This window comes from Chlamydotis macqueenii, chromosome 3 (genome assembly GCF_036417535.1).
Source record: "Chlamydotis macqueenii isolate bChlMac1 chromosome 3, bChlMac1.mat, whole genome shotgun sequence".
NCBI classification, from domain to species: domain Eukaryota; kingdom Metazoa; phylum Chordata; class Aves; order Otidiformes; family Otididae; genus Chlamydotis; species Chlamydotis macqueenii.
In genome coordinates, this window is record NC_141558.1 from 89,231,547 (window position 1) to 89,255,644 (window position 24,098).

Genomic DNA, 24,098 nt, shown 5'->3' on the forward strand with positions numbered 1-24,098 from the left:
TGTGAGACACACTAATTTTGTATGTATCTCTAAGGCACAACTCTAACGCCACCCCATCTGCTGTAATTACTTTTTTTATCCACTCCTAATATTCCCACATTGAATTAATGATCCCTAAATCACGGAACATTCAGCTGCATGTCCTGTTCTTTAAACTTTAGGAAAATTGTAGGTCAGAAGGAAAGCAATGCAAACATCCATGCTACTGACCTATAGCTCTGACCCTATGCAGTCCAGGTCGAGTCTTGGCTGCAGCTGCAACTGTTGTGGTTCTGGTTGTTGCAGGCATTGTGGTTGGCTTTGGCATTGTGGTGGAAGGATCCGTCGTCATGGTTGTTGGTGTTGGGGTTGTGGTGGCAATTTGTGTAGCTGGTGTCGGCACCGGCGATGTCAGATACTCTTTGCGAACTGTGTCCCCTGTAGGAACATTGACATGATCACTGCAGCTGGATGTGTTACATGCATGGAAGCATCATTAATAGCACTCACTGTTCAAGGCAACCCAGACACCAGTATTCTCCTCAGGATATCTACATGCATCCTCATCTGTGGAGCCATTAGTGCCTCAGTTGCTGTGTCGCTGTGTAGCACAGGTACACAGTACCACACCGCTCTCCGGAGGGTGCTGACAACAGCCTGTGGTAGCCTTAGTGTTTCCCCTATACTTTCTCTGCTTTGGCCAGGAACACCTATCAACCTGACAGATGTCTCAGACCTATGAAATGATTCAACTAGCCAGTTGCAGTTTCCATTTTGTCATCATCTTTTCTCAGTGTAATTAAGCAGCTATAAAGTCCATATAAATGGAAATCAGCTGTCATCTGGAAATAAAAGACGGCCAGAATAACGTATACGTTGCCCACTGCAGCACTGAAATGGTTTTGGCAGAAAGACAACTTTCAGGTAACGGAAATTCAGAGAGTGGGTCACAGCTCTAGCAGGGAGCGTTGGGGCTGTGGCTGAGGGAATCTGGGGAGAGCACCACCTGGAAGGTGCGGATTTCAGCTAACTGACTCATCTCACAGTTGCTACTACTTTTAAATTGTACAATCTGTTGTGAGAACAGAGACAATTCTAGTTGCAAAATTTACATTCTAAATATCATTATATGAGATTGTTAACATGCTTACAGCTCTTTCAAGTCATTGTGTTGAAAAAGAGCCTTCCCCATCTATCTACAAAAAACTGCCCTAAAATATTTGTTCCTCTCCTCCCTGCCCACAGCCCTGGTGTTGGCCTGGCACCCTGTGTACACTGAAAGGGAATGGTGTGCAGTCTATTCATCGCTGCACAGCACAAGCTTGTGTTTTATTGCTGGATGTTCTCCTTTTGGAAAGCACCACCATGAAACTGTCTGGTGGATTAATTACCACCTAATGCTAGCCAGTGAAAAAATCAGATTGCAGACAGTTTTAATGGGATAATGCTGAAAGAGAGCTCAGAAGAAAAACAAAACAACTCAGCTGAAAAAATCAGTATGAATGGCTCTCTTTGGGCTGAATGGTGCCCTGCTCCATGCTGCTGCACTAAAAGAAAGGCAGCAATGGGCACAGTGATTCTTCCCCTGTGATCCAGTGCTGCAGGAGTAGGGAGCAGGTTTTGTACCCCAGGCTGCAAGAAGCAAGGAAGCTGGGAGCTAACAGAATTAGCAGAAAACCCAAGGAAGCATCATCGTAACAGTGGAGAAAAGATATTGCTTTGGTACATGTTGGCTGGGTTTCTGGTGGAGCCGTTAACGCAAGAGGAGGGCTCATGAGGGCTAGCTGTTCCCAGTGCTGCTGTGGGCAGGGTGCCGGCCTTGGTCACAGCATCTTCAAAGGGTTTGCAGGGCACACGCTCTGCATAGGAAATTGCCGAGAGCTGTAATGCAGGCTTTTGAAATTCATGACGCCTGAACTCACCCAAAGCACAGGCAGAAATTAAACTGAGAAGGTGCCCTCTCTTCTCTGAATTGGCACATGCCCTTCAAGCACTGTTGCAGGCGCTCACAGAATGGTGTTTGGTGGGAAAGAGGCTGTAGAGAGGAGGTTGGATGGGGGAGGTAAAGCTGTGTGTGTCACCAGTTTCAAACTGCTTCCTACAAGCATCTGCAGGCAGTTTAGACTGGGACCGATACTGTAAAGGAGCACCGAGATCCCCAACCCATACCTTGTTCTGAAGCTTTTTCTGATGCATTAGCGATATCTGCACTCTTTGTACCTTTTAGGTCTTGCTCTGGCTTTTTAGGCTCTGAAGCAAAGTTAAGCATGTTATGAAAAACAACTCTGGAAGAAAATAATTTTAAGTCTCCTATTTAGAGATTATCAGTCCCCAAAGGAAGGCATCTCATCACCTGGCATTAGGTAAGTCAGTCTAACCATAGCTTTCTCACCAAGTAAGAAAAAGTCATGTCTGAGTACCTCTAGAGAGTAGCCACCCCATATTTTTGGTGCCAAATGTAGGCATTTTTACTGCACAGAAGCTCCTGCCAATGTCAACAGAATTTCTGAAGTGAGCAATAAATATAGTTTTCCACCACTAATAAACCAATACTCGTAAGATTAATGCATCATGCTGTTGATTTTTCCTCTGAGTAGCAGTGTGTCCTGAGAATCAGGGTCACAGTGTGTGTCGGGTGTTTGGGGAATACCAGCTAACATGCAATATTCCAGTCACTCATTCTCATTCACATGTAGTTCCTCCTAGCCTGACATTGTCAGATCATCGTGGGGCCAAATCCTGAACGCCACAGACTAGCTTAGAAGGAAAAGGGAGATATATTTGGTTCTTTTTTTTCTTCTAAGACCCGAAACCATCAAAGTACTTGGAACATTTATTACAGTTCATTTACTGCTACCCTGTGAAGGAACCTGCTTCTGCTTTTATGTCTGACTGAGTACTGGAGGATTTTGATCTTGTATTTTTTTCTCTTCTCTAGCTATTTTGGCAGCATTGACCTATCTGAGAAATTACTCCAGAGTTAATGGTTTCCTAAAAAATGCTATTGTTTTTTAAAACAGTATCTTTTCATTGTTTTTACCAGCTGTGAAGAGTTACAATTTTGGGAAGATTTTTGCTGCTGTGCCCAGCGTTTGAGAAGCACTGTAACCACCACCAGCATTTAAAGAAATGTCAGGCACTATGAATCTCCAGCATCCCAGGGATAAGGACCAAAATCTCTGACAGCTGATCAGGTATGAAAAAGGATTTTTTGCTAATCTGACAGCAAGTGAGTGTAATACCCAAAGGACTGCCTTTACCTCCTATAGATAATGGGTTTAAGTATCCAAGTGAACAATCTTGTCTGTATCAATTAAATCAGAAGAAAAAGGTAATTTTTTAAAAATTAAAAAAGAAGTAGGAAATCCTCTATCACAAGATGGTCCCAGCACCATATTACAGATATTTTTATTTTAAGAGCAAGCTGTTTCTAACAGAGTACAGCTGAGATGGCTGGGCCAAGGTAGCAGGGCTAAGAAGGGCTGACAGGGCCAAGCAGGGCTCAAGGAAGATGGATTGTAACCATCAGATCACTTTTCTACCTGTGGGACAGGGCTGGGGAAAGCAAGACAGCGGTGTCCTCAAGCACTGGGTCTGACGTAACAGTTATTATTTGCTCCTTTGATCATCCTGGGTTTTCTCTGCATGAATGCACAGTCTCTGTTGCTAGGATCCTAACATTTTTCATTCACACTATTTGATTCAAGAACGAAGTGAAGGAAGCTGCTTGCGTCTTTGCTTTGCTGCAAAAACAGGCCCCTGGTATTTTGTTTGTGTGACTGAGACATGATTTGATGATGCTCCCCATTTTTACGCTGATTCTCACATAATGAGGGATTTAGCACTGGTGGAAGAAAACGTTACTTGCAGCCTGCTGAGTTCTATTTTGGCTGCGATTGGTCTGGTGTGAGATGTTTGGGCTGATACTTCAAGTGCAGGTATATTTGGGAATTATGAGATGTGGTTTTAGTAAACGTTTCTTAGAAAAAACCAAGATTTCTAATGTATTGCATCCCTTCTATTTGGGTCAGTAATTTCTGCGTACCTGGTCAAGATATATACAAATCTGTACCTATCTGATTGTAAATGCAAAAGTATTGCAAATGAAAAGCATGGCTTTGAGCAATGCACAGCATTCAGATGAAAATGTGCCTTTGTGCAAGTAAAAGGCTAAAGGTAGGGAAAGAGCTCTGTACTGTGCTTCCACGAACCAAACAATAATGAGCAGAAGAGCAGGACTTCATGTAACCTCTGTGTGGCCTTGGGTGGATGCACACACTGACAGGCATTTGGAGTTCATGGAGAAGTTATAGCACATTTTGTTGTACCACAGCTCACAGTGGATAAGCCCAGGAAGTCTCAGGCTCAGCAATCAGCAAAAAAGCTGTGTTAAGGAAGAGTGTGGCAATATGAGACATTCATTTTGTGTCGTTCACACCCCCAAAGAAAAGTCTGAACATTACCACAGTTGTTACAGGGGACACAAACAAGTGTCATTTCAGTGCAGAGGCACTTCATGTGTACTTGAAGATCAGCTACCACCTGATCTGAGACTTGATCAAAGATCTCTGAAAACAACTAAATTATTTAGACTGAATTGAGTCTTACAGAGTAGGATGCTGACTAAAATGGTTATAGAAAGTGGTGCCTTATCATATCATCCTTAGCTAAAGCTGCTGCGTGTTGCCATCTGTGTCATTAGCATTATATTCCTATTTATTGTTATACTTTCAACACTGGATATCCCAAAAGATAACATGAATAATATTAGGAGAAAGTCAGCATGTATAACCTCAAACGCTTTCATATAATCAATACAATATCATACTCATAATAGATTTAAACCAAGGGGGAAACTACTTGGAAACAGAAGTCTGAGAAACATGGTATGACCAGGAAATATAAATTGTCTGGGATAATTTGCACATGTTTAACGTACAAAAATACCATGTGAGATTTGAATGAGATACTAACGTATGCATGAACTTCTGACTCTGAACAATTATATCTTTATATTACACAACTGAGAAGCTACAACAGATAGTGGTGTGGGAATGTAAGGGAAAGTCAGTCACAACTACTTGCCTGATTTAACGGCCGTGCTTTTTGAAGAAGAATATTCAAGAGTTGATGGATATGTCACACCTTTTCTTGGCTTGCCCTCTAAAAAAACAAATAATGAGAAAGTATTAGAAAGCATTCTAAGTTTTCTAGCAAGAAAATTCTCCTCTAACGTATGTATTCAGAATCAGACCTTGCTTCTTTACTGCCAAACTCATTTTCTTGAAGATTTCTTTCATCTGATGGCAGAATCTCAAAACCATGCCACTAAAAATACCAATGCCTAAATCCAGCATCATAAAAAAAAGAATTTAGAAAGCATGAAAACATGGTCCTGGGAAGGATTTGAAGAGATTAATTAGTTCATTCCTTTGCTCTCAAATGGTCTTAAGCATAAGGGGACTGTTCCTGAAGGACATCTGTATAACCTGTACTTAAACTTACAGCTTCCCTAGGCAGCCTTTTCCAGTGCCTGACTGTGCAGTTGACTTAGAAAGCATGTTTGATGTGGGATTCATTTTGTCACGCACACAGCATTCTTCTCTGATCTCACTTTTGCAAGATGCCATTTCTGGCAACAGACTTTTGCAGTAATAACAGTGAGAGAAGTCTGTGCTTGTGTGTGGGAACATCTGGTACCTATATTTAGATCTAAAATGAGGGTTCTGTCTTAAAACAATGAGGTACGTTTCCCAGTTAAGTTTTAAACCTCAAATCTTTTCAGTACAGCAGCAGATGCTGCTCTATTGGTACATGTGGCCATGCAAGTCCTTCTCTTGGGACAGTTTTTATTCCCATATGTCACTGAATGAAAAGTGTTGCAGAGAAGCCCAGTGTAGGGAAGACTGCTCTGGCTTCTAGGAGCTGATGGACATAGGACTTTCAGACCCTGGTGACTGTCTTTTCAAGATGCTGTGCTGTGTCATGCATCTGGACCACCTCAGGTGAGACCTACCTCCACTTCCTGCAAAACCTGAGTCATGATGGTGATGCTAGGTTTGCTTTCCTTTATTCCCTCAGAAGGTGTGTATGGCACTGTGAGCATGTTAGTTGTCAGCCTGGGTGATTAATCCAGAGACGAACAGCACTGAACAGAATTAGCAGCTACAGACTGAGACACTCCTGGGATCTGGGGGCTACTTCCTCTGGGCTGGCACACAAAGAAGGACACATGCCAGAGGGACTGGTGCTCTACATGCAGGGATGGCCATGGAGCTGGAGAGGCAGCAGAGGTGTGTTCCTTTTCATGTCTCTATCTCCTTTGTTTTACTCCTCTCTGAAATTTCAGACGTCATTAAAAAACCCTAGATGACAAAGTTAGTTTGAGTTACTAACGAGGCAATGATGTAAGGAGCTATTTCATTTCTCATTTACAGTGGTATAAACTGAGAGCAGTTCCACTGAAGTCAACACAAATCTGCCAAAGGCTAGAGCTGGCAAATTAGCATGCAAGGACAAGCCTCAAAGAGCCTCGTCCTTGCCCTTGGGTCTCTCACAGAAGCTGACCTAAGTGAAGGGCAGCAGGTCTTCACATCCACTTCCCCCTACAAGCTAAAACTGGGATTGGGAGCCCAGCAGGACTAGGGAGCTCTTCTGCCAATTTGGTCGAATGATGACAAAGTTATGGGATTGCAAATGATGTCTAAATGCATTTCTTTATCCCTGGCAGAGGCAGAGTTTTCAGGTCTGAGTGGTGATAGATGGATGCAGCAAGAGCATAATAATCTGATTTTAATTTAGAATATTTCTGTGCTAATCTGATTTCTAATGCAAACCTGAAGTCTGCTGCTGTGTAAATAAACTAACTAGCATGGGGAGGCTGGCTGCTCCTGGACTTTGGGGTTTCTGATCAACAGCAACTTGCATTCAGTATGTGACCAAGAGGTAGGTCTGAGGCCTGACCTCAATGTGGCCGTGCTCTCTGGAGCAATAGTAATATGTCTTTTCATAGTCTGGAAAAAGTTACATCTAGTTCGAGTTTGCTTAATGTACTTAAAAATGGATTCACATGTGGGCTGAAAACATCAGCTTCTGGTCACTGAAGTACAACCTATGGGGTGGTGGCTGCTCACCCTCTCACACTTCTTTCTGACTAGGAAACCCAGGGGTTTAGGACTCTATTTTCTTAACCCACTCGCTGCAAAACTACCACTAAACTGAATGGAGTCATTCAACTGAGTGCCAAGGCATTTCAGTGCTTGAAAGTGAATACCAGCCTATTTGCATACCTCCTGGTGTGCTTCATCCCAGAGGACAGACCTCCTTCCCCACTGCCCCTAAATCACACCACTTCTCGCCTGGGTCCCTCAAGAATTCCTTTCCTGTGCTTCTTTGTACAGATGCTCATTCACAATTTAAACATCACAAACCCTTGGTGACAATATCCTAACTAGGAGTAAACTGTTGGCACGTTTCCAGGGTATGGTGTCGTATACAGGTCTGGTCTGCTGAAAGGGAATTCGTCAGGAGGATAGGGGGCTCAGTTCCAGCTCTAAAGCTGTCCTGAAATTAATGCTTTAGGTGACTTTGTACTTTTATTGGGGGATGCTTTATGCAGATCTGTCTTTTTATGACTCATAATTAAAAAAAAAAAACAAAACAACTAATCTCTTTTTGAGAGTGAGATTTGTCTGCATTCAGCCTCAGGCTGCCAAGATGTATAGCACAGCCTTCCTGGGGTTTTAGACTTCTGAATTTCTCTCTAAAATTCCCACATTTTCAGTAAGTATACTGAGAATTTTCTTCCTATTTATATGTGAAGTATGATATATGTTATATGATATATTATATTTACACTTGAGCTAGTTTATAAACTAAGGTAGTTCCACTGACGTCAGTGAGAACACTCAGCATGTGTAAAATTAAGTGCATGAGGGATAAATCTCATCATGCCTACACATACACAGATTTCTCATCCTCTCCTCTTACATGTGTTTGTTAGTTTCTCTTGTATCTTCTTTTATAGTATCTCATTAATTAAGAATAAAGATTTGTTACTATAAATCAAAAATTCCTGTAGTTTCATGGGATTAACAACTGAGCAGCTGCTGAGGTAAAAAAAAAAATCTTATTTCCCATTTATGTACCAGAATTACAATGTGCTGTTTGTTGGGGAAAAAACAGCAACAAGTACAAGTATCAATTCAGCTATTCCAGGAAATTCCTACTCATCCAAAATAAATCCTTCTCATAATGTGGTGTACCCATGGCAGAATGCTGTAAAAAGTGCATGCAAATATATTAATGCAAACTCCAGATGACAGTCCATTTTGGTCAGTTTCTGAGACTTTTGCTGTCCACAAATTTTCACATGAAAAGAACATTTCTTTATTTTTAGTGGCTGTTCAGTTGCTTGAGCAGTTGATTTTTCCAGGAATAATGTCGTTAACTAAAATCAACTGGTCATACCTATCCTAAACCTCCAAAAGTGCAGACCAGTGAGAACTGACCCACCGTATGGATGCATCAGGAAGCTGGATTTAGAAATTGTATGTAAAGCAATGTAAATTAGACCCTCCTTTCACACAGATTGAATGAGTGCAAGTAAGATAATCTGAAGCTGGTGTAAAGGGGATCTAATTTACAAAAAATAACCTGTGAATTTTGTCAGTGAATCCAAATGAGCTGCTGTCTATACTAGGGGGAGAAAAAGGAATGAGCATTAAATTAAGATAGATTTCCCTGCACTAAGTAGATATCAAACCTGGCTAACAGAGGTGGGGAGAATTCATAGCATTCTTGGGATGCACCAATAGAATTGCTTAGTGTAAAGGGTTTGCATAAATACAGTGTGGCTATATGTGGCTTGAGATGGGTCGATAGAAGTCAGAAGTCATGTCAGAAGATGTAAACTCAGGTGCAGGCTGAGGATGCTTCAAATGGCCTAAAGGCCATTTCGTTCCCCCTGTGGCACTACTTACCAGGGCAGAGAGCAAGTGCATCAGGAAGACCTACGCAGCAGTACCGAGGCTTGGATTTCATGCATCAACAGCAGGAGTTAAGGTGCCCTCAGAGAGTCAATCCAGACCGCCTGTCACCTCCCGCACTGGGCTCAGACCTGCACTGGACTGAGCTGAGCACACTGCTGGCAAGGTGTGTGTCTCTTTGTGGGCTAGGAAGCCCGGACTAAAAACAAACTCAAGTGCATTACTCATGCTAAAGCTAAGTAGGCTGGGCCCGTGGTGTCTAAACAGAAGACTCCTTCCTGCTCTGCCCATTGCAGTCCAACTGGTCGGGCAGTGGGGAGCAGCTGGGAAGGGCAGGTGGCTCTGATGTTCCCCCATGGTACCTGACACAAGGAAGGACTCCCTCCAGCGTGGCAGTGACAGGGACCGGACCCCATTGGAGAAGCTCCCACGGTAACCGGAGTGGCCCGCGACTTTCTGGACAAGGATCTTCCCACCTGTGTTGTCGATTATACCACTGCAAAGGGAAAATGTGGTGTCTGAAGGTGGAAATTCCCCCACAAAACTTAGAAACCATTCAACATTTTCAAACAAGACATATGAAGCATTCACTTTTACCTTTAAACCAGAAGCTACAGTGGAGCTGTGATGCTACTGCTAAGTCTGCTACTAAGAAATATTTGTGCTTCTTCTGCATAGAGAAGAGCAACTTGTTACAAAGTGCTGTCAGGATGTGTTTGCTCTTCCCACTGATCTACTGGTCCTGTGTTTAAGGCTGACCTAGTTGCACACAAGAACAAGCTGCTGCCTTCGTTAAAATTCCTGCAAACTTGATTGAATGACTGAAGATACAAGGAGAGGTACTTGGAGGAGTTTTAGGGCCAACCATGTGACAGAAATACAAATATGAGGCAAAACTCCCACTCACTTGACTTTTTCTTTTGTAAAACTATTGTTTTCTTTGAGTATGTGTTATCTGCAAGAAACCTACGCCTGGTTCTGACCTCAGCCTGGAGGAAACTGAACACAGTATTACTGGAAGCTACAGAAAACCTGACAAGCTCCACATGCGGTGCACGTTAAATGGGGTTTGACATATGACATAACGTGTATCTCTAGACAAACAGAAAACCTTCAGTACGTGCAACCTGCTGTGACATCATTAGGAACGTAGACAAACCAGGAGAAGTGACTGCAACTCCAGAGGGGTGGTAGGACTGGCAATAATGACACTGGACAGGAAAACCAAGTAATGCACAGCAAACAACAGTGAAGAGCGTGTTAGAGCTGTTGTTTTCTCTGACGACTGCAAGAAGCTACTAGAAAATTAACTGTAAGGAAAGGCAATGCATTGTCTGGGGAAATGCAACATAGAATCATAGAATCATAGAATCATAGAATGGTTAGGGTTGGAAGGGACCTTCAAAGGTCATCTAGTCCAACCCCCCTGCAAGGAGCAGGGACATCCCCAACTAGATCAGGTTAGCTGATAAAAGCTAACAAAGCCAAACCCAGCTGGCAAACAAGGAAAACTGAAACCCTCGCTGCAAAAATACAGGCAGCAGTTGAACTATGGGGGAAATTGCAGTCTCTATCTGTATTTTGTAACTTCCCTTTGGGACAAACTCTGTGTGCACACACATGATTTCCATTGTGCACCATCGTCTGAAAGAAGAATTTGTCATTTGAAAGCCGGTCACCCGGCAGTCATCTCCCCAGCATGGGGCTGAGCAGCCAGAGCTGCAGCCAGGAGATGGCAGCCCTATGCACAGAGGGATGCCAGCCTGTGCGCTGCACAGTGCAGAGGGAAGGTGCAAAGCCCCAGAGCCTTAACTGTTCAACTTCAGTCAAGATCTCAGCTATTTCACAGAACTGGAAGCACTGCAGTACCTCGAATAACTCCAAATGAAGTCAACTTGTCAATCAGACTTTGTAAGTTCTTACAGCTTTTTCATCTGAATGTGTCCTGCCTTTGCATCCTGCCTTTGCATCCTGCTTACAAATATGGTGTGTTTTGCTTGTGAAGTTATTCACCATTAAAATTTTATGCACATTTTTGCATGGCTAATAAAACTTGGCAAAATCTGTGCTATAAAATCCATATTATACATTTCCTTGTCCAGTGCCCTTTTCTGTGGCAGAAAAGCACATTGCTCAGCCTTTGACGTCAAGGACAGTTAAACTCAAATCTGGAGAACCAAAACCAATCCCAGAAGTACAACAGTTGTATGTATTCATCACTGGTGATATGCCTGGTTTTTTTCTGAAGCTTTATTAGTAGCAGCAGCTCCATTCCTATCTTCCACTTGAATAACAATAGTACAATAGTAATTTGCTATGCATGAATGAGAGATCTGCAAATCTCAAGACACTACTTCTAAAGCTGAGAAATGTCTTCAAACACAACTGATTTCAACAGGAATACAGGATTGACAGCACTTTATAAGACTGGTTTCATAGCATCACACATGGTTTTGCTCACAGATTTCCTACTAGAACAGCAGCCTGCAATCAAACACACAAGGCAGTGGGAACTTTAAAGGCTCTGAAAAGCCGAGAGGTTTTTCAATGTAGTCACTCTGCACTGAAATGATGGTTTTGACTGAGTGCCTTGCTCATTTGAACTCACTCACCTGTGAATTGCAGCATTGCACACACTGGAAAAGGAAGCATAAATGTCTGTGCCATAAACACGGTATTTTACATCTTGACATCCAGGAGGGCATTTTGCAATGAATTCTGGATTGATTATCTTCCCCGCCTTGACATCGCAATCAATCTGGGGTACATCTGTGAGTGTAAAATCTTGGTAAAGTCAGATTGAATGTTTTTATAGCTGAGTGATCTTGTCATGAAACAATGAATAACAGAGTGACAGGGATGCCCTCCTCTTACGCCTCCCTATCAATGGTTTTGGGATACAAGACAAGTCTGTGTGTTCTGCATCTACAATATAACACATAATAATCCCTATATTGAGGGATGTGGCTGTAACTAAGGATGGATTAAAGAAGCTTGATGATATTTCTGACCTTCAGTGTTTGCTTCTCTGAAGGAAATATCTTTTATGACACTTTGTTGGAGAGAGAAAGAAAGGTAGTCACCTAGGCTGCGGAGGGGATGAGGTGGCTGTGAGTCGAGACCAGGAAGGACTGTGCACGCACAAAGCAGGATGCTTCCCAAGACTCCTACTGTGCTCATGTAGCTCTGTGCCACCTGTAATGCCAGGCTACAGCCACAGGCCATTATCACAGAATCATAGAATGGTTTGGGTTGAAAGAGACCTTTAAAGGTCATCTAGTCCAACTCCTCTGCAAGGAGCAGGGACATCTTCAACCAAATCAGGTTGCCCAGAGCCCCATCCAACCTGGCCTTGAATGTTTCCAGGGATGGGACATCTACCACCTCTCTGGGCAACCTGTCACTTTGCACATTTTATGTATCAGACATGCTTGCTGTAAAGCAGCCAAGAGTACTACTGGGACCACTTACATAGCTTAGCCTTTTTCACCTTCTTTGTGGCTTCCTTAGCTGCATATGTACATATAAGAAGCACACCTAAAACAAAGAAAAAATAGTATCAGGAAAAAGGAGGACTATCAACATCAATCACCACAAGCTCCTGTGCATGAGAGTTCCCAAATTTGAATCAACAGGTTGAAAAAATGAAATGGGAATATTCTCAGACACAGCTAGATTTCTACTTGTTGGTTAATTTAGTAGTCAAGATGGCATCGACTGTGGGCCCGATTTTTGAGGGGGATTAAAGATCAGTTTAAGCTCACACATTCATCTGTGGACCTCACTATCAAAAGATGCCATTGAGTCTACATGGTCCAGAAAACCATGGAAGGCCCCAGTATCTCCACAAACTGTGGTAACTCTTTGTAATTGGTGTAATAGAGATGTCAGTGAAGTTACATGCTCTGTGCGTAAAGCAACTGGGAAGTTAGGGAGAGAAAGATCCTTCTTAATAGTCCCATGGGGAGGTTATCCTGTAATCACGCATTGTGGCATTTCACTTACTGGTGGTAGTAAGTTTTGGATACTGGACAGCATTATGGTTGATATGAGGTCCCAGTGTGGCAAGTCCCAGTATCCTGTCACAGCAAGGACACTAATTCTCTTCAGTAAGTAGAATTATGATTTGAAAAGTGTAATAGTAAAAGAGACATACACTGTTATGTTAAAACATACATCACAATATGCACATGTAGCTTGCTGTGTTAAGTTTACTTGCTAAGTGCACGACAAAAAAAACCTCTTCATTCTCTGCACTTATTTTGTAAGCACTATATTATGGGCAATTAATAACTTCATTACAAATATCTTGACTTTCCTATTCATGTTTCCTTTCTCTGCACTTTCAGAAGGAATTGAAACTCTCTATGATGCATTGGCTGATCCTCTCATCATTTGTTAAGTTAATCTTACTAGAATATGCAACAGCAGTCATTTCTTTTATGCTCTTCTCCCTCTAGAATGGTTGCAGGGAGTTTGCAGAGTCACTAAGTCCTAGAACTTGCGCAAAAGATAAATCAGTGTCATCGTGTCTGGAGTGACAGAGTATAGATGCAGTATGGGGCCTTTTGTCACTGCTGCAGTTGTGCAACCAAGGCAAAACTGTAGTTAGAAAAAAAAAAGGAGAGAACCAGTGGAAAATAAAGTGCAAAGTCCCAACTACAAGCAATAATGTATAACTTAATGTGGAGAAAGTAATTTGGTCTCTTAGTAAAGACAGAAGAACTACAGCTATGAAGCTGAACTAAGAATGGATATCCTGTCAGACCTGAGGGTCCCAGCTAGAGGGGATATTTCCTGGGAATATCACAATTAAAGTAATACAGCACCATTAGGCTATGTAGTGTCTGGACCTCCATCAAAGGAAGACATATACGTAAAGTACACTAAGAAATCATGCCTGATCAACCAGATTGTTCATGTAAGATGAATGGAAAATTCTGGAATCTCTACACATTTTGAAAAAGCAAGATCCTGTCTGACTGCCAGGGGAGAGAAAATAAGACACATTTGTAGCGTTTTTCCTTTGGCACCTTCTTGTTCATGGAAAGAGCAAGAACAGAGATAAAAATTAGGAAGGGATGCTCCCATGCAAGAAGTCAAGAAGTTTGTGTAGCCAGTTTCTGAAAAGCTGTGCCAAGGCTTATTCCACCCACCACTCAGAGATTCATCTGCCATGAGTCCAAAGGGAAGAAGCCAGTAGCCACTGGTCAGCCAGGAGAGGAGAGTACAAATCCACAAACTACTGATTGCAGTACATCGACTGTACTTACCAAAGAAGGTTGCAATGACTGTGGCCTTCATGGTGAGTAAAGCAAAATCTGGATGTGTCACTAAGAAGCACTGAAAAGGAAAAAAAAGAGTATGTCAAACTGCATTTGGAGGTATCGCAGACGTTACTGGAACTGTGAGGGAAGAGGGATTCCACAATCTTCTTCAACCTTTCACAGTCCTCACATGCTGCATCCTCTTCTCATGCTTTGTAGAGCAGCAGATATCCACAGAGGAGATGGTGTCTGGGCTGTGGCACTCCCATGGACTAACTTTTTACTTCTGTTCCTTTTGCATCAGGAAACCAAGATTACATTCCATAGACTTATTTCTGAAGCCAGTGGCAGGAGAGGGCATGATGGGTATGGACATGCTCTGACTGCTATTCAAGTTCATTCACTACTCTTCTAAGGCATACTCACAGAATTGTATTGTCTTCACATCAAACCGCACCATGTAATCTCATAAAGATACGGGGAACATAAGTCCATTCACTTCTGAAGGATGTTGCATAAAGTTTCTTGCAATTGTGCCATTGTTTGTGAGCCAAATTTCTGGTTTCTTTCGTTATCTGAGGATGAGTGTGTGTGCAGGTGTGCGCATGAGTACCTGAGATTAACAGGACTCTGTCAGAACATCTTGACATTTTTTTTCTGGGTCTGCATATGTGGTTCCCGACCTCTGCCATCCCTTAAGCTCTTGGCCAGGCTACAAGAACACAAACTTATCAGAGATAACTCCTCTCAGCTCTTCCTGAGTGTTGCCTCCTGTGCTGCCTTTTGTTATTTGGTGATTGTTGAGGGAATCTTGGGTTAGATGCTCGTAATTAATCTCAGTCATTAAAATACTACAAGATGCTTGACAAATATCAGAGTAAAAAGTCTGAGAGGGATAAAATATTTGTGTGTTCTACAGGAAGAACTCAAGGATCAAACCAAACTTGGTCTTCAAAGGAACAGATTACATGCTTACAAATGGAAAGATTTGTACTAAAATTAAAATCAGCTTGATATCAAGGAAGAAAATATTCATGTATTGTTAAAGCTGCAAATGATCAGAAAAAGCTAGATATTTTCCTCCTGGAAAGAATGGTATTGGCAGATTTCACATAGGGATTCATGTACTCAGAACCAGAGCTTTGGCCGTCCCAGAAAGAAATTTAGACTGACAAGGCAAATACAGGAAAGAGGTAGAAAAAAATCTGCAATCTGTCTTCATATACAATGCTTTCACATTTTTTATTTTAATTATTCTTCTTTTTCAAGCAAGCCACATGCTTCTTGAGTGAGGATGACTGCAATGGTGTGCTAGACTAAACTGAATTCAGGCCATTCTAGGCCTATATGATTTATAACCCTTTTTACATCAACCAGATGCACCTCTGATTTTCGCTTCTGTGCTACGGTCAGAGAACTTTAAATGCCAGGACTCACTAACAGTATCACCTCCTAAGAGTACTATGTCTTTCCTTAATGATGTCCCTAAACCAATCCTCCTGCTAGGCTGCTAAAGCTGAAAGCAACAGAAGTTGCTCAGAAGACACCAAACTGAATCATGGGAGTGTGCAAAGTGGCTCAACACAGTGACTGTGTCTCTCTGAAAAATGATGGACAGTGTAGTTGGGGTGACCCCAGACTGTACAAGCCATAGCAGCAAAAGCAGTTACATGGTAATATTCCACTGCCATTGTTAGTTCCCATGAAAAAAAACCTTGCCCATCTCCTGGAAGAAAAATCCATTTTAAGCATTTAGTGCAGTGTATTTCCACTGTGAAGCTGCTAAAGGAAATAGTAACAGGCTGTAGAAGAAAGTTCAGAGGAACTTAGCTCACAGGCTTTTCTCTTCACTTACATGTCTCAAGCCATCACCATGTCAGAGATATAAAAAAATTACTCCCCTACAATGAGTTCTCAGTTGAGGTCAATCCCAGAAAAAGAAGAGGTAGAATAAGAGTTGCAGGTCATTTGCAGAACCACCAGGCACTTTTAAGGACTATACTGGCACTGACTTAAGCTTTGGAAAAAGCATCTTAATATGAGCACTCCCAAAGTCTGCAGTGAATAAATTCAGCAATGGCATCCTTATTTAAAGTCAAAGAGGGCTGTGAGAATTTGACCTGACAGTATTTGGCTTGGTCCTGTGGTATTTCCATCTCCAGTTTAATTAGAGGAGAAAAGGCCTGAGATGGTAAAGGGTCCGTGTAAAAGCTAGCTTCATGAGTGGGTTGCTTTGTGGAGAGAATCCACCACTACTTAACTTTTCCTGTTTCACAAAATGTATAACCACCTGTACCACCAGTGCTGCACAAGGCTTCTCATTGCTTTCCAAAGGCCCTGCTGTCCCCCAAGCCCTGCTGTCTCCAAGCCAAGGCCAGCTGCCCCAGGAGCCATCCCAGTGCTCTTGGGCAGTACTACCCCAGACTTGGCTGCAACTGCAATCTCTGCCTAGTCTGCTGGTGGTATTGCTTTTCAAGGCAATAGAAAGTGGGCTTTTTCCCCTAAAATATTATTAATTTTCTGCAGAAAGAGGTCAAGAAATCTAAGAGAAATTTGTATGTAAAGCCTGTCAGGGACAAATGAGTTCGGCAGACCCTTTAGACTGCAATAACATACTTTATCAATAAGAGAGTTAATAGAAGATTTGGACAAAGCTGTTAGATTTACTTAACAGATTTGTTGTCATAGCTACACTGAGAAGCATCCTACTGTGGACTCTGTACTTTTGCTGGTGCACTTTATACTAGTATCCTGATGGAAAAAAGTTATAATAGTAAAGAAAGAAACTTATTTTTGCCATTGTATGAATTCTGTATTAGGCATTGGTATGCCAGGTAAAATACGTAGACATCCTGTGACATAGCTCTAGTGGCAATACTTGCAAGGTGGGTCCTGGCCTTCAGACCTTGGGCTGTCACTTGGGAGAAAGCGCAGGAGGATGTACACTGCTGACCACTAAGTGTCTGGCCTAGAGGCTCCAAGCTTTCCATTGTGGGACCTCTGCATGCATTCACTGTAGCTGGGGCCTAGCGAGTCGCCTGATTGAAATTGTATGAGATCTCCTATTCTGTGCTCTAGCATGGCATCCGCTGTTTCAAACTGGTAAAGGGAGCAGCAGCCTGGAAAAATAAAAACTGGGGGTTTTTTTGTTTCTCTGAGAAGGAAAGGGAAAGCAGGGCTCCAGTCCATGCACGCAACAGGCTTTTTAGTCTGTGTAGATCTGCTGGGAGGTTTGGGGGTGTTTTATCTGTAGATCAAGAATAATACTTTGCTATTAAATACAAAGCTATTGTTCCTTTAACGAATGAACAGATCCCATTAAAACAAAACCAAAAGTTTCTAGCTTGGATTAATCTGGAGTATGAGTTTTGCTGAAATTTCTCCTTATCAGATTTCCATTAATGTGGCATTTGCAGTTCCAGTCAGTACTGGCAACTAGTGACTGTTCAGTAGTAAATCTCCCAAAGTGAAAACTCCTAAAGTTGGATCTTCGTTTATCAGAGTACATTTTCCCATCTATATCCTTCAGACTGCCATAATAGAAGTTGCCTTTATGCCAGGAAAGCAGCTAAGTATATCCACTAAATAAACACGTGCTTAAATCCCAACTAAGTTAAGTTCAAATACAGTCAGAAGCACCTCCTTCAGTGTTTCCCAGTGCAGATCCTATTTTACCTTTTAAAATGGAATTTCTGTTTGAAAGACTGTTGATTACTTTTTCCCTACCACAAATACTTGAAAAAGCTTGAATGTCAGGGAAGAGACAGAGTTAGCAAACTATTCTTTCTGTGTATAAAGATTTGTATACTGACCTTTTATTAGCAGCTTGATTTTTATAAAGATCTGAGAGAGCTGCTACATGATACAAACAAATAGGTGGTTTAAATCTGTATAAATTCTCACTGTATGGCAAACGATAACATTTTCTGATGGAAGTGTAGGTTTTAAGTCCTTGATTTTTGGTGTCAGGCACTGCTGTCCATTCCACGTGCAAACCAAAATTCTTTGCTGGTGCCACGTGCTTTGTCTCTGCAGGAGTAAGCAGTTTATTTCCTATAATCCTCTGTGTCGCAGAAATTATTTTGTGTGCTCTCTTTGTACCACAATAATGTGTGGTATTGTTCCCCTTCTCAAGGGGTTGTAATATCACAGTAGCACTGGCACCATAAAAAAACAGAAGTGGACGTTGTTTGAAAGCTGTCTGAGTAAGTAGTGTGGAGTTAACAACATGATCTATAAGCGCTGTGGGTTGAGTTAAATATGTGCCCTTTATGGGAAAATCAAGTGGGCTGGATGTAGGTGTGAGTAAACTGGTTTGGATAAACAAGAGCTGATCATCATCTTCTAGAATAAAATATTTTATATTTCTTTTTTTTTTGTTGTCTTTTTGTCTCTTTAAAAAAAAAGTTTAGCTATTTCTTTGTTTCATGCTCATATTCTATCGCATGGTATTGGACCTTGCTCAGCAGTATAATAGCTGTTCATTTTGGTGCACTCTAGGGAATATGGCTAACGCTTGTCACACATTATTTCATTTTACTCCCTTTCTTGTCAGAGGGAAGTAATGATGTACAGCTGGTGCACTGTGTTGCTCTGAAAGTCTGTACATAAAATATCCAAGTGGTTGTTTATTTCAAAAAGGCAGGTAATGAGTTCTGCTGAGCCAGAAAAGCCAAGTTGATAACTATATTTCATTTCAGAGGAATGATTGCCCTGTGTGTATCCCAGGCCAGGTCACTGGGTACCAAAAGGTAAGATCCAGGGTGAGCTTGTTTGCACGGGATGCTGGACTTTATTCTTTGAGTGGTCTGAAGGTGAAGATATTCATCGAGGAATTAAAAATTGCAAGGGTTGCAAAGGACTTGCTCTAATTGGAACAAGAAAAAGCGAACATCTGTACTAGCACCATCTGCAAAGATAGGACATGATATACTTTATCATATCAAAGAGAAAAAAATAAATTAATTGCCCACACTCTTTGTGGGAAGTGTCAAGAAGAAACTCAAAGTTTCCTGTACCACGTGCACTCTTCAACCATCTTCAGCTTTCAAAGGAGCCTCTGCTGTGGTTGCAAACCCCACATCTTGACCAGACAGCAGGAAAGGCCAAAAGGAAGAGCTCTGTCTCAAAGACCACTGGGAGGCAAGTGGAACTAGGACTGGGAACCCAAAAAATGCTTCCTGGAGGCAGTGCTGACCTTCAGAGCACCATGGTGTGTTCTGCTAAATTATCCAGTGTCTCAGGAAGAGCCGACAAGGAAATACGGGCTTTTACGGCCACAGGTTCTCCACAGCTGGGGAGTTGTAAGAAGTATCAGACATCACACATTAGGCAATTGTGTGTTTAATAAAATGAACAACCAAACCACTGCTAAACAAATTTCTGAGCCTGGGGACAGCTTGTTCTTTTGCCTTAAAGAGTCTTTGCATTAACATATATAGCTAGCAGTAGGGCTACGGTCAGGACTATGCATTTTGAATAATTTCCTTTACTACCAGAGCAGTAGCTACAGACAGTTCAACAGCTGCTTTCTGTGGCCCCATGAATCCCACACCCGGTCAGTGGTGGTCTTCCACCCCCACAGTAGTGTCCCTTTTGAGAGCAATGGTGATTGCTGCTCTGGTTTTTCCTTGCCTGTTAGGCCTTTCGCTTCAGAGATAGGTGCTGAGGGCTTGGACACTGTTCCGTTTCTTGAACGCATGCTGGTTTACACCATACTGCTACACCAAGGTAGCTGTCGGCCCTGTTTCTCAAAGAAGTCCAGCTGACTGGCTGGCTTTATTGCTGTCAGTGTGTGCTAACTACAAGCAGGTTGGGCTGTTCAGCCTCCTGGGTGGTCTGTGAGCTGCCAAAAATGGGTGTAGGGCTCTTGACCCTGACAAACAAAACATGAGAGGTTTACCTGCAAGACCCTGTCTACATGTGCGCAGCAGAGTTAGCTCAGAGGTGGTCAGAGGTTAGAGCCTCTGCTTGGAGAAGTCCCAGGAGTTCAAAGGTCTTACCTCTTCCAGGCCCTCTACAAAGCGATTGAAGGATTTTTTTTGAGAGCGAGGGTGCCATCTCCAAGGCTACCAAGGATGCATGGGCATGTTCTGCCCGCTCTACTGAAACTTGACCACTGTGCATCTGGGATCCTAAGAGCTGTGAAGGTGCTCGAGGAGCATTTCTGCCGCCTTGTGGTTTGGACATCCAGGTGGGGAAGAGGACATAGGATCCTAGGACCTTCCCTCTCCCTGGACTCACTCTAGTTTTTATGCAGTAGTGAGTTACTGTGAAATGCATGCTCCTTCCAGGAGCAAAGACAGAGACTCTGTCTCTGCTTTGCTTCCAGACAAGCAAGCAAGCAGCGAGTCAGGCCCCTTCTCCCTTGCTTTCTTTCTGACCCCACGCTTGGCATTCCTGGCTGCACAGAGGTCCTGCTTCATAGTGGAGAACCGGGGTTCACAATCATTTGTGCACTGGAATCTGATGATGGAAGATCTCTTTGGTGATGAAGGAAACATGGGCTCAAACTCCACGGACAGCCCTGATAATAGTTAATCCTGATTAAGGATTCTCACCACTTGCTTGTTATTACAAAAGCTTGGATTGTTGTGACTGCCACATCATCTTTTAAATGGTGTCTACTCTGCTCCATGAGGTCCCTGACTCAGAAGAGGGCTAGGAGGGACTGCCAGTACCCTCTGTGTCTCATGGGGTACCTGCCAAGTCACTCCTCTCAAGTTATTAAAGTGAGGTATGGGTTGATTCAAAGGACTAAATTTTACCTAAGTTGCACTTTGGTCACAGGAGTCCTTTTTTTCAGAGCTGTTTTAAGAAATGTTTATATGCAGATTTGCAAGACTAATTTAGTCCAAAATCGCTCCATCCAGGTAGGTATAATGAAGAGATGCTGTACCCAGCAATTTAAAGCCAAATAAAAACACCCAAGTAACCCTGTACTACTCATTTTGTGTTCATGCAATGCCCTGAAATGAAACCAACGTAAGGCTGAAGTAACAGTGACGAATGATTTCTCTGCTTTCCACAGACCTCTTTCAGAATAAGGCAATTTATTTAAAACTGCAGTGTGATTTAACTTGCCAGACCTTTCTCAGAGCCTAAATAAGACTGCAATGATTATACTTTTTCATCAGTCTCAGCAAGATAACCATCAATTATGCTGCTCTGACCTGCCCCTTCCAGCAAAGGAAGAGATACATTTAGAATGTGTCACCCACACACAGAGAAAATATAATTTGCACCATCCAGATGACCACTTTTATGAGGGTCATTACACTGTACTTTCCTGGTTTCTGTTAATGTATTATGCATTCATTTTTTTTTTCCATTTTGATGTGCAGCTTTTATGGCTCATTGGGAATCACTGTGAGCTCAAACCTGTGAATCCCTGCCCAGACAACTCCCTCCTTCCATCCTCCTGCCCACCACGGCTCTCATCTGCTCATGTATCTGCCCCCCTCGCTCCCAGGCTCGAGCCCATGCTCCCTCTGCACGCTGGAGCTTGCAGAGAACTTATTTCCCTTTTCTGGTTTACCGATTTCTGCTTAACATTAGTCAGACCCCAGCCAGGTACCATCAAGCCCTGGCACTGCCATTTCCCCAAGAAACTGAGGGCAAAGGGAAGTACCTGCGATCCTGCAGTGCCCGAGGGCTGTGCTAGCTTTGTGGCATGAGATTCATGGGCACATTTCTTTCACCTTTTTGAAAATGCACTGTTTTCTATTTCCAACACATGATTTTAACAAGTCAGAGTGGCTTTTTAAACTGCAATGCATGGTTTCTCAGGTTGGATGCACCATTAAAACGGCGCTGACTAACCATGCTATAGTGCTGCCTGCAAGCTAAGAGTTATTGTAGTGTGTCAGAATTCCCCTGAAGGTACATGTCTAGTCTAAAAGTGAAAAATTTATGTTAATGGCACTGAAGAAGCTGCACATCACCCTGGGGATGCTTTTTGGAATTTCTGTAGCATGTTCAAACAAAACTTGACACTTTTTTTTTTTTTGTAGAAATTTAGAAGTAGAAATTTAGAGATACCTTAGGATGTTTACACTCTGCTTATTAAAGCTACATGTAGCCCTTTCCTACAAAAGTGAGTTATATGTCTTGGTCAAAAGCAAAACTGATCCTTAAGCATGCTAGTAAATTTATACTACATCTCACAGAAAAAAAATTTATCAATTCAGTATCTCCTGCAGTCAGTATGACTACTGATGCCTCACGCCAAAGCCATGGGCTGATTGGATAAGGATTCAGAAAATATATGTAATTTAAAAAAAAAAAATCTGGAACGACCCTGGTGTGTGGCACTGGTTTGAAATAAGGCAGTAAGTGGTGAAATTCATCAACGTCTAGTAGTGACAACTTGATCAAGGAAGCATCTCACACAAAGTATCTTCAGCAAATGAAGAAGCACTGAGGAAGCTGTAGAAAGCATTTTGAAAAGCTAAGCTGAAATCTTCTTCTATGGTAGAAACCAGTGGAACAAAGTTAAGAAAGTAGTTTCAATTTTGCATTATAGTTCTCTGTAAAAGTGATAGTCTCATGCTCCTTGCCCTGCTTAACATTTTCCCCTTATATATTTTATACTTTTCAAAAAATACTATTTTTTTCCTGACTAACTACATTATTCCTGCTTGGGAACCTTTCCCTCCAGCTCTCAGATACCTCTTTGATATCTTTAGTTTAAAAGAGACCAACTCATGCTACAAAGGAGGTTGCTACAACAGGCAAATCAGAAACTAAACACAAAACACCTTATGGCCCTTAGTCCTTTTCTAGTGCTGCTTTGCTGGGACCTCCAAATCCTTTGCCTGCTTGCAGGGTCAGCTGCCAAGAGGCAGGATGCTGGACCTCACATCCCAGGACATTGTGCATGGCCAGTCTACCCCATGCCCTGCAGGTGGAGTCCAGGGTCCCCTTTTCCTTGAGCATGGGATATAGAAGTGCCACCTGAATTCTCAGAGGATATGCAGGAGATGTTATGGTAGTCAGGTGCAAAAGACATGTCTGCATCTCCTACTGGAGGTGGCATTCCTGTCCTGCTGGTCTGAGCCATGAAGGGTTTCTAAGACCACACATCAGATCTGCGTTTCCTCATACTCCGACAGAGAACATCAAAGGCTAGTCTTTAGTCCAGTCTAGTCTTTAGGCAGAGTTTTCCAATACTTCTGTGGATAAGCTGGATGCTTCCCTGCTGTCATCTTCAGAGAGATCTTTGGATTTGGAAGTCTTTCCTGTATCTTCCTCCTGGGTTGGATGTGAGGCTGCAGTGAGGATGGAGCCTTACGCCTTGTTACTGCAGCAGGCTGACCTCCCAGCTAGTGGTCGTTGCTGCTTTGGCTTTGCTACAGGCTATTTCGCTTGTATCCCTCCCGTCTGGCGCTGGTCTGCAGCCCACCTGTAACCCAACAGGCACATTCAAGCTGAGGTCTCTCACCAGACATGACTGTTGTGGGGAGCCATTTGAAAATTGTGGAGCTGTGACTACTGTTTCCATTTTTTAATGACTACAGAAGACATCTCGGGACTCCATGCTGCTTTTGGGATGAAAGTGAGCTATGAGTTTGCATGAGTGCCAGCATTATAAATGAGGCTATTAGGGGTAGTGCTGGGTTTCTGAAAGCATGCTGTTGGTGGAGATGCTGGTGAGAGATCTGACATAGTATGGACCAAGCTGTGCATCCTTATGGCATGTGTTTTGGCAGCCCTTGGCAACTGGCAGGAGTGGACTCTCTAGCATATGGGTCATGCAGACAACATGAGGGATGGCTGTGCTTCCAAAACTACATCCCTCAATATCTGAGTGCCCTGGAGAGGACTTAAAGAGCTAGAAAACATGGTGACAGAGAACGTGGCTTGC

At 42.6% G+C, this 24,098-nt stretch overlaps 1 protein-coding gene across 3 annotated transcripts in view; it reads right to left on the reverse strand.

The window, feature by feature from the left end:
* VIT (vitrin) overlaps window positions 1–24,098 on the reverse strand; it is a 54,114-nt gene that overhangs the window by 24,152 nt on the left and 5,864 nt on the right. For 2 of the 3 annotated variants that reach the window (XM_086743923.1, XM_086743922.1), the window contains exons 2-7: window positions 14,240–14,309; window positions 12,438–12,503; window positions 11,579–11,735; window positions 9,329–9,462; window positions 5,065–5,142; window positions 211–417 (exon numbers count right to left, since the gene is read on the reverse strand). In XM_086743923.1, the coding sequence (XP_086600049.1) occupies window positions 211–417; window positions 5,065–5,142; window positions 9,329–9,462; window positions 11,579–11,735; window positions 12,438–12,503; window positions 14,240–14,270 (673 nt within the window). In that variant the 5' untranslated portion in view covers window positions 14,271–14,309. Of the gene's footprint in view, window positions 1–210; window positions 418–2,148; window positions 2,230–5,064; window positions 5,143–9,328; window positions 9,463–11,578; window positions 11,736–12,437; window positions 12,504–14,239; window positions 14,310–24,098 lie in introns of all 3 variants that reach the window. The other variant, XM_086743924.1, reaches the window with a different exon arrangement.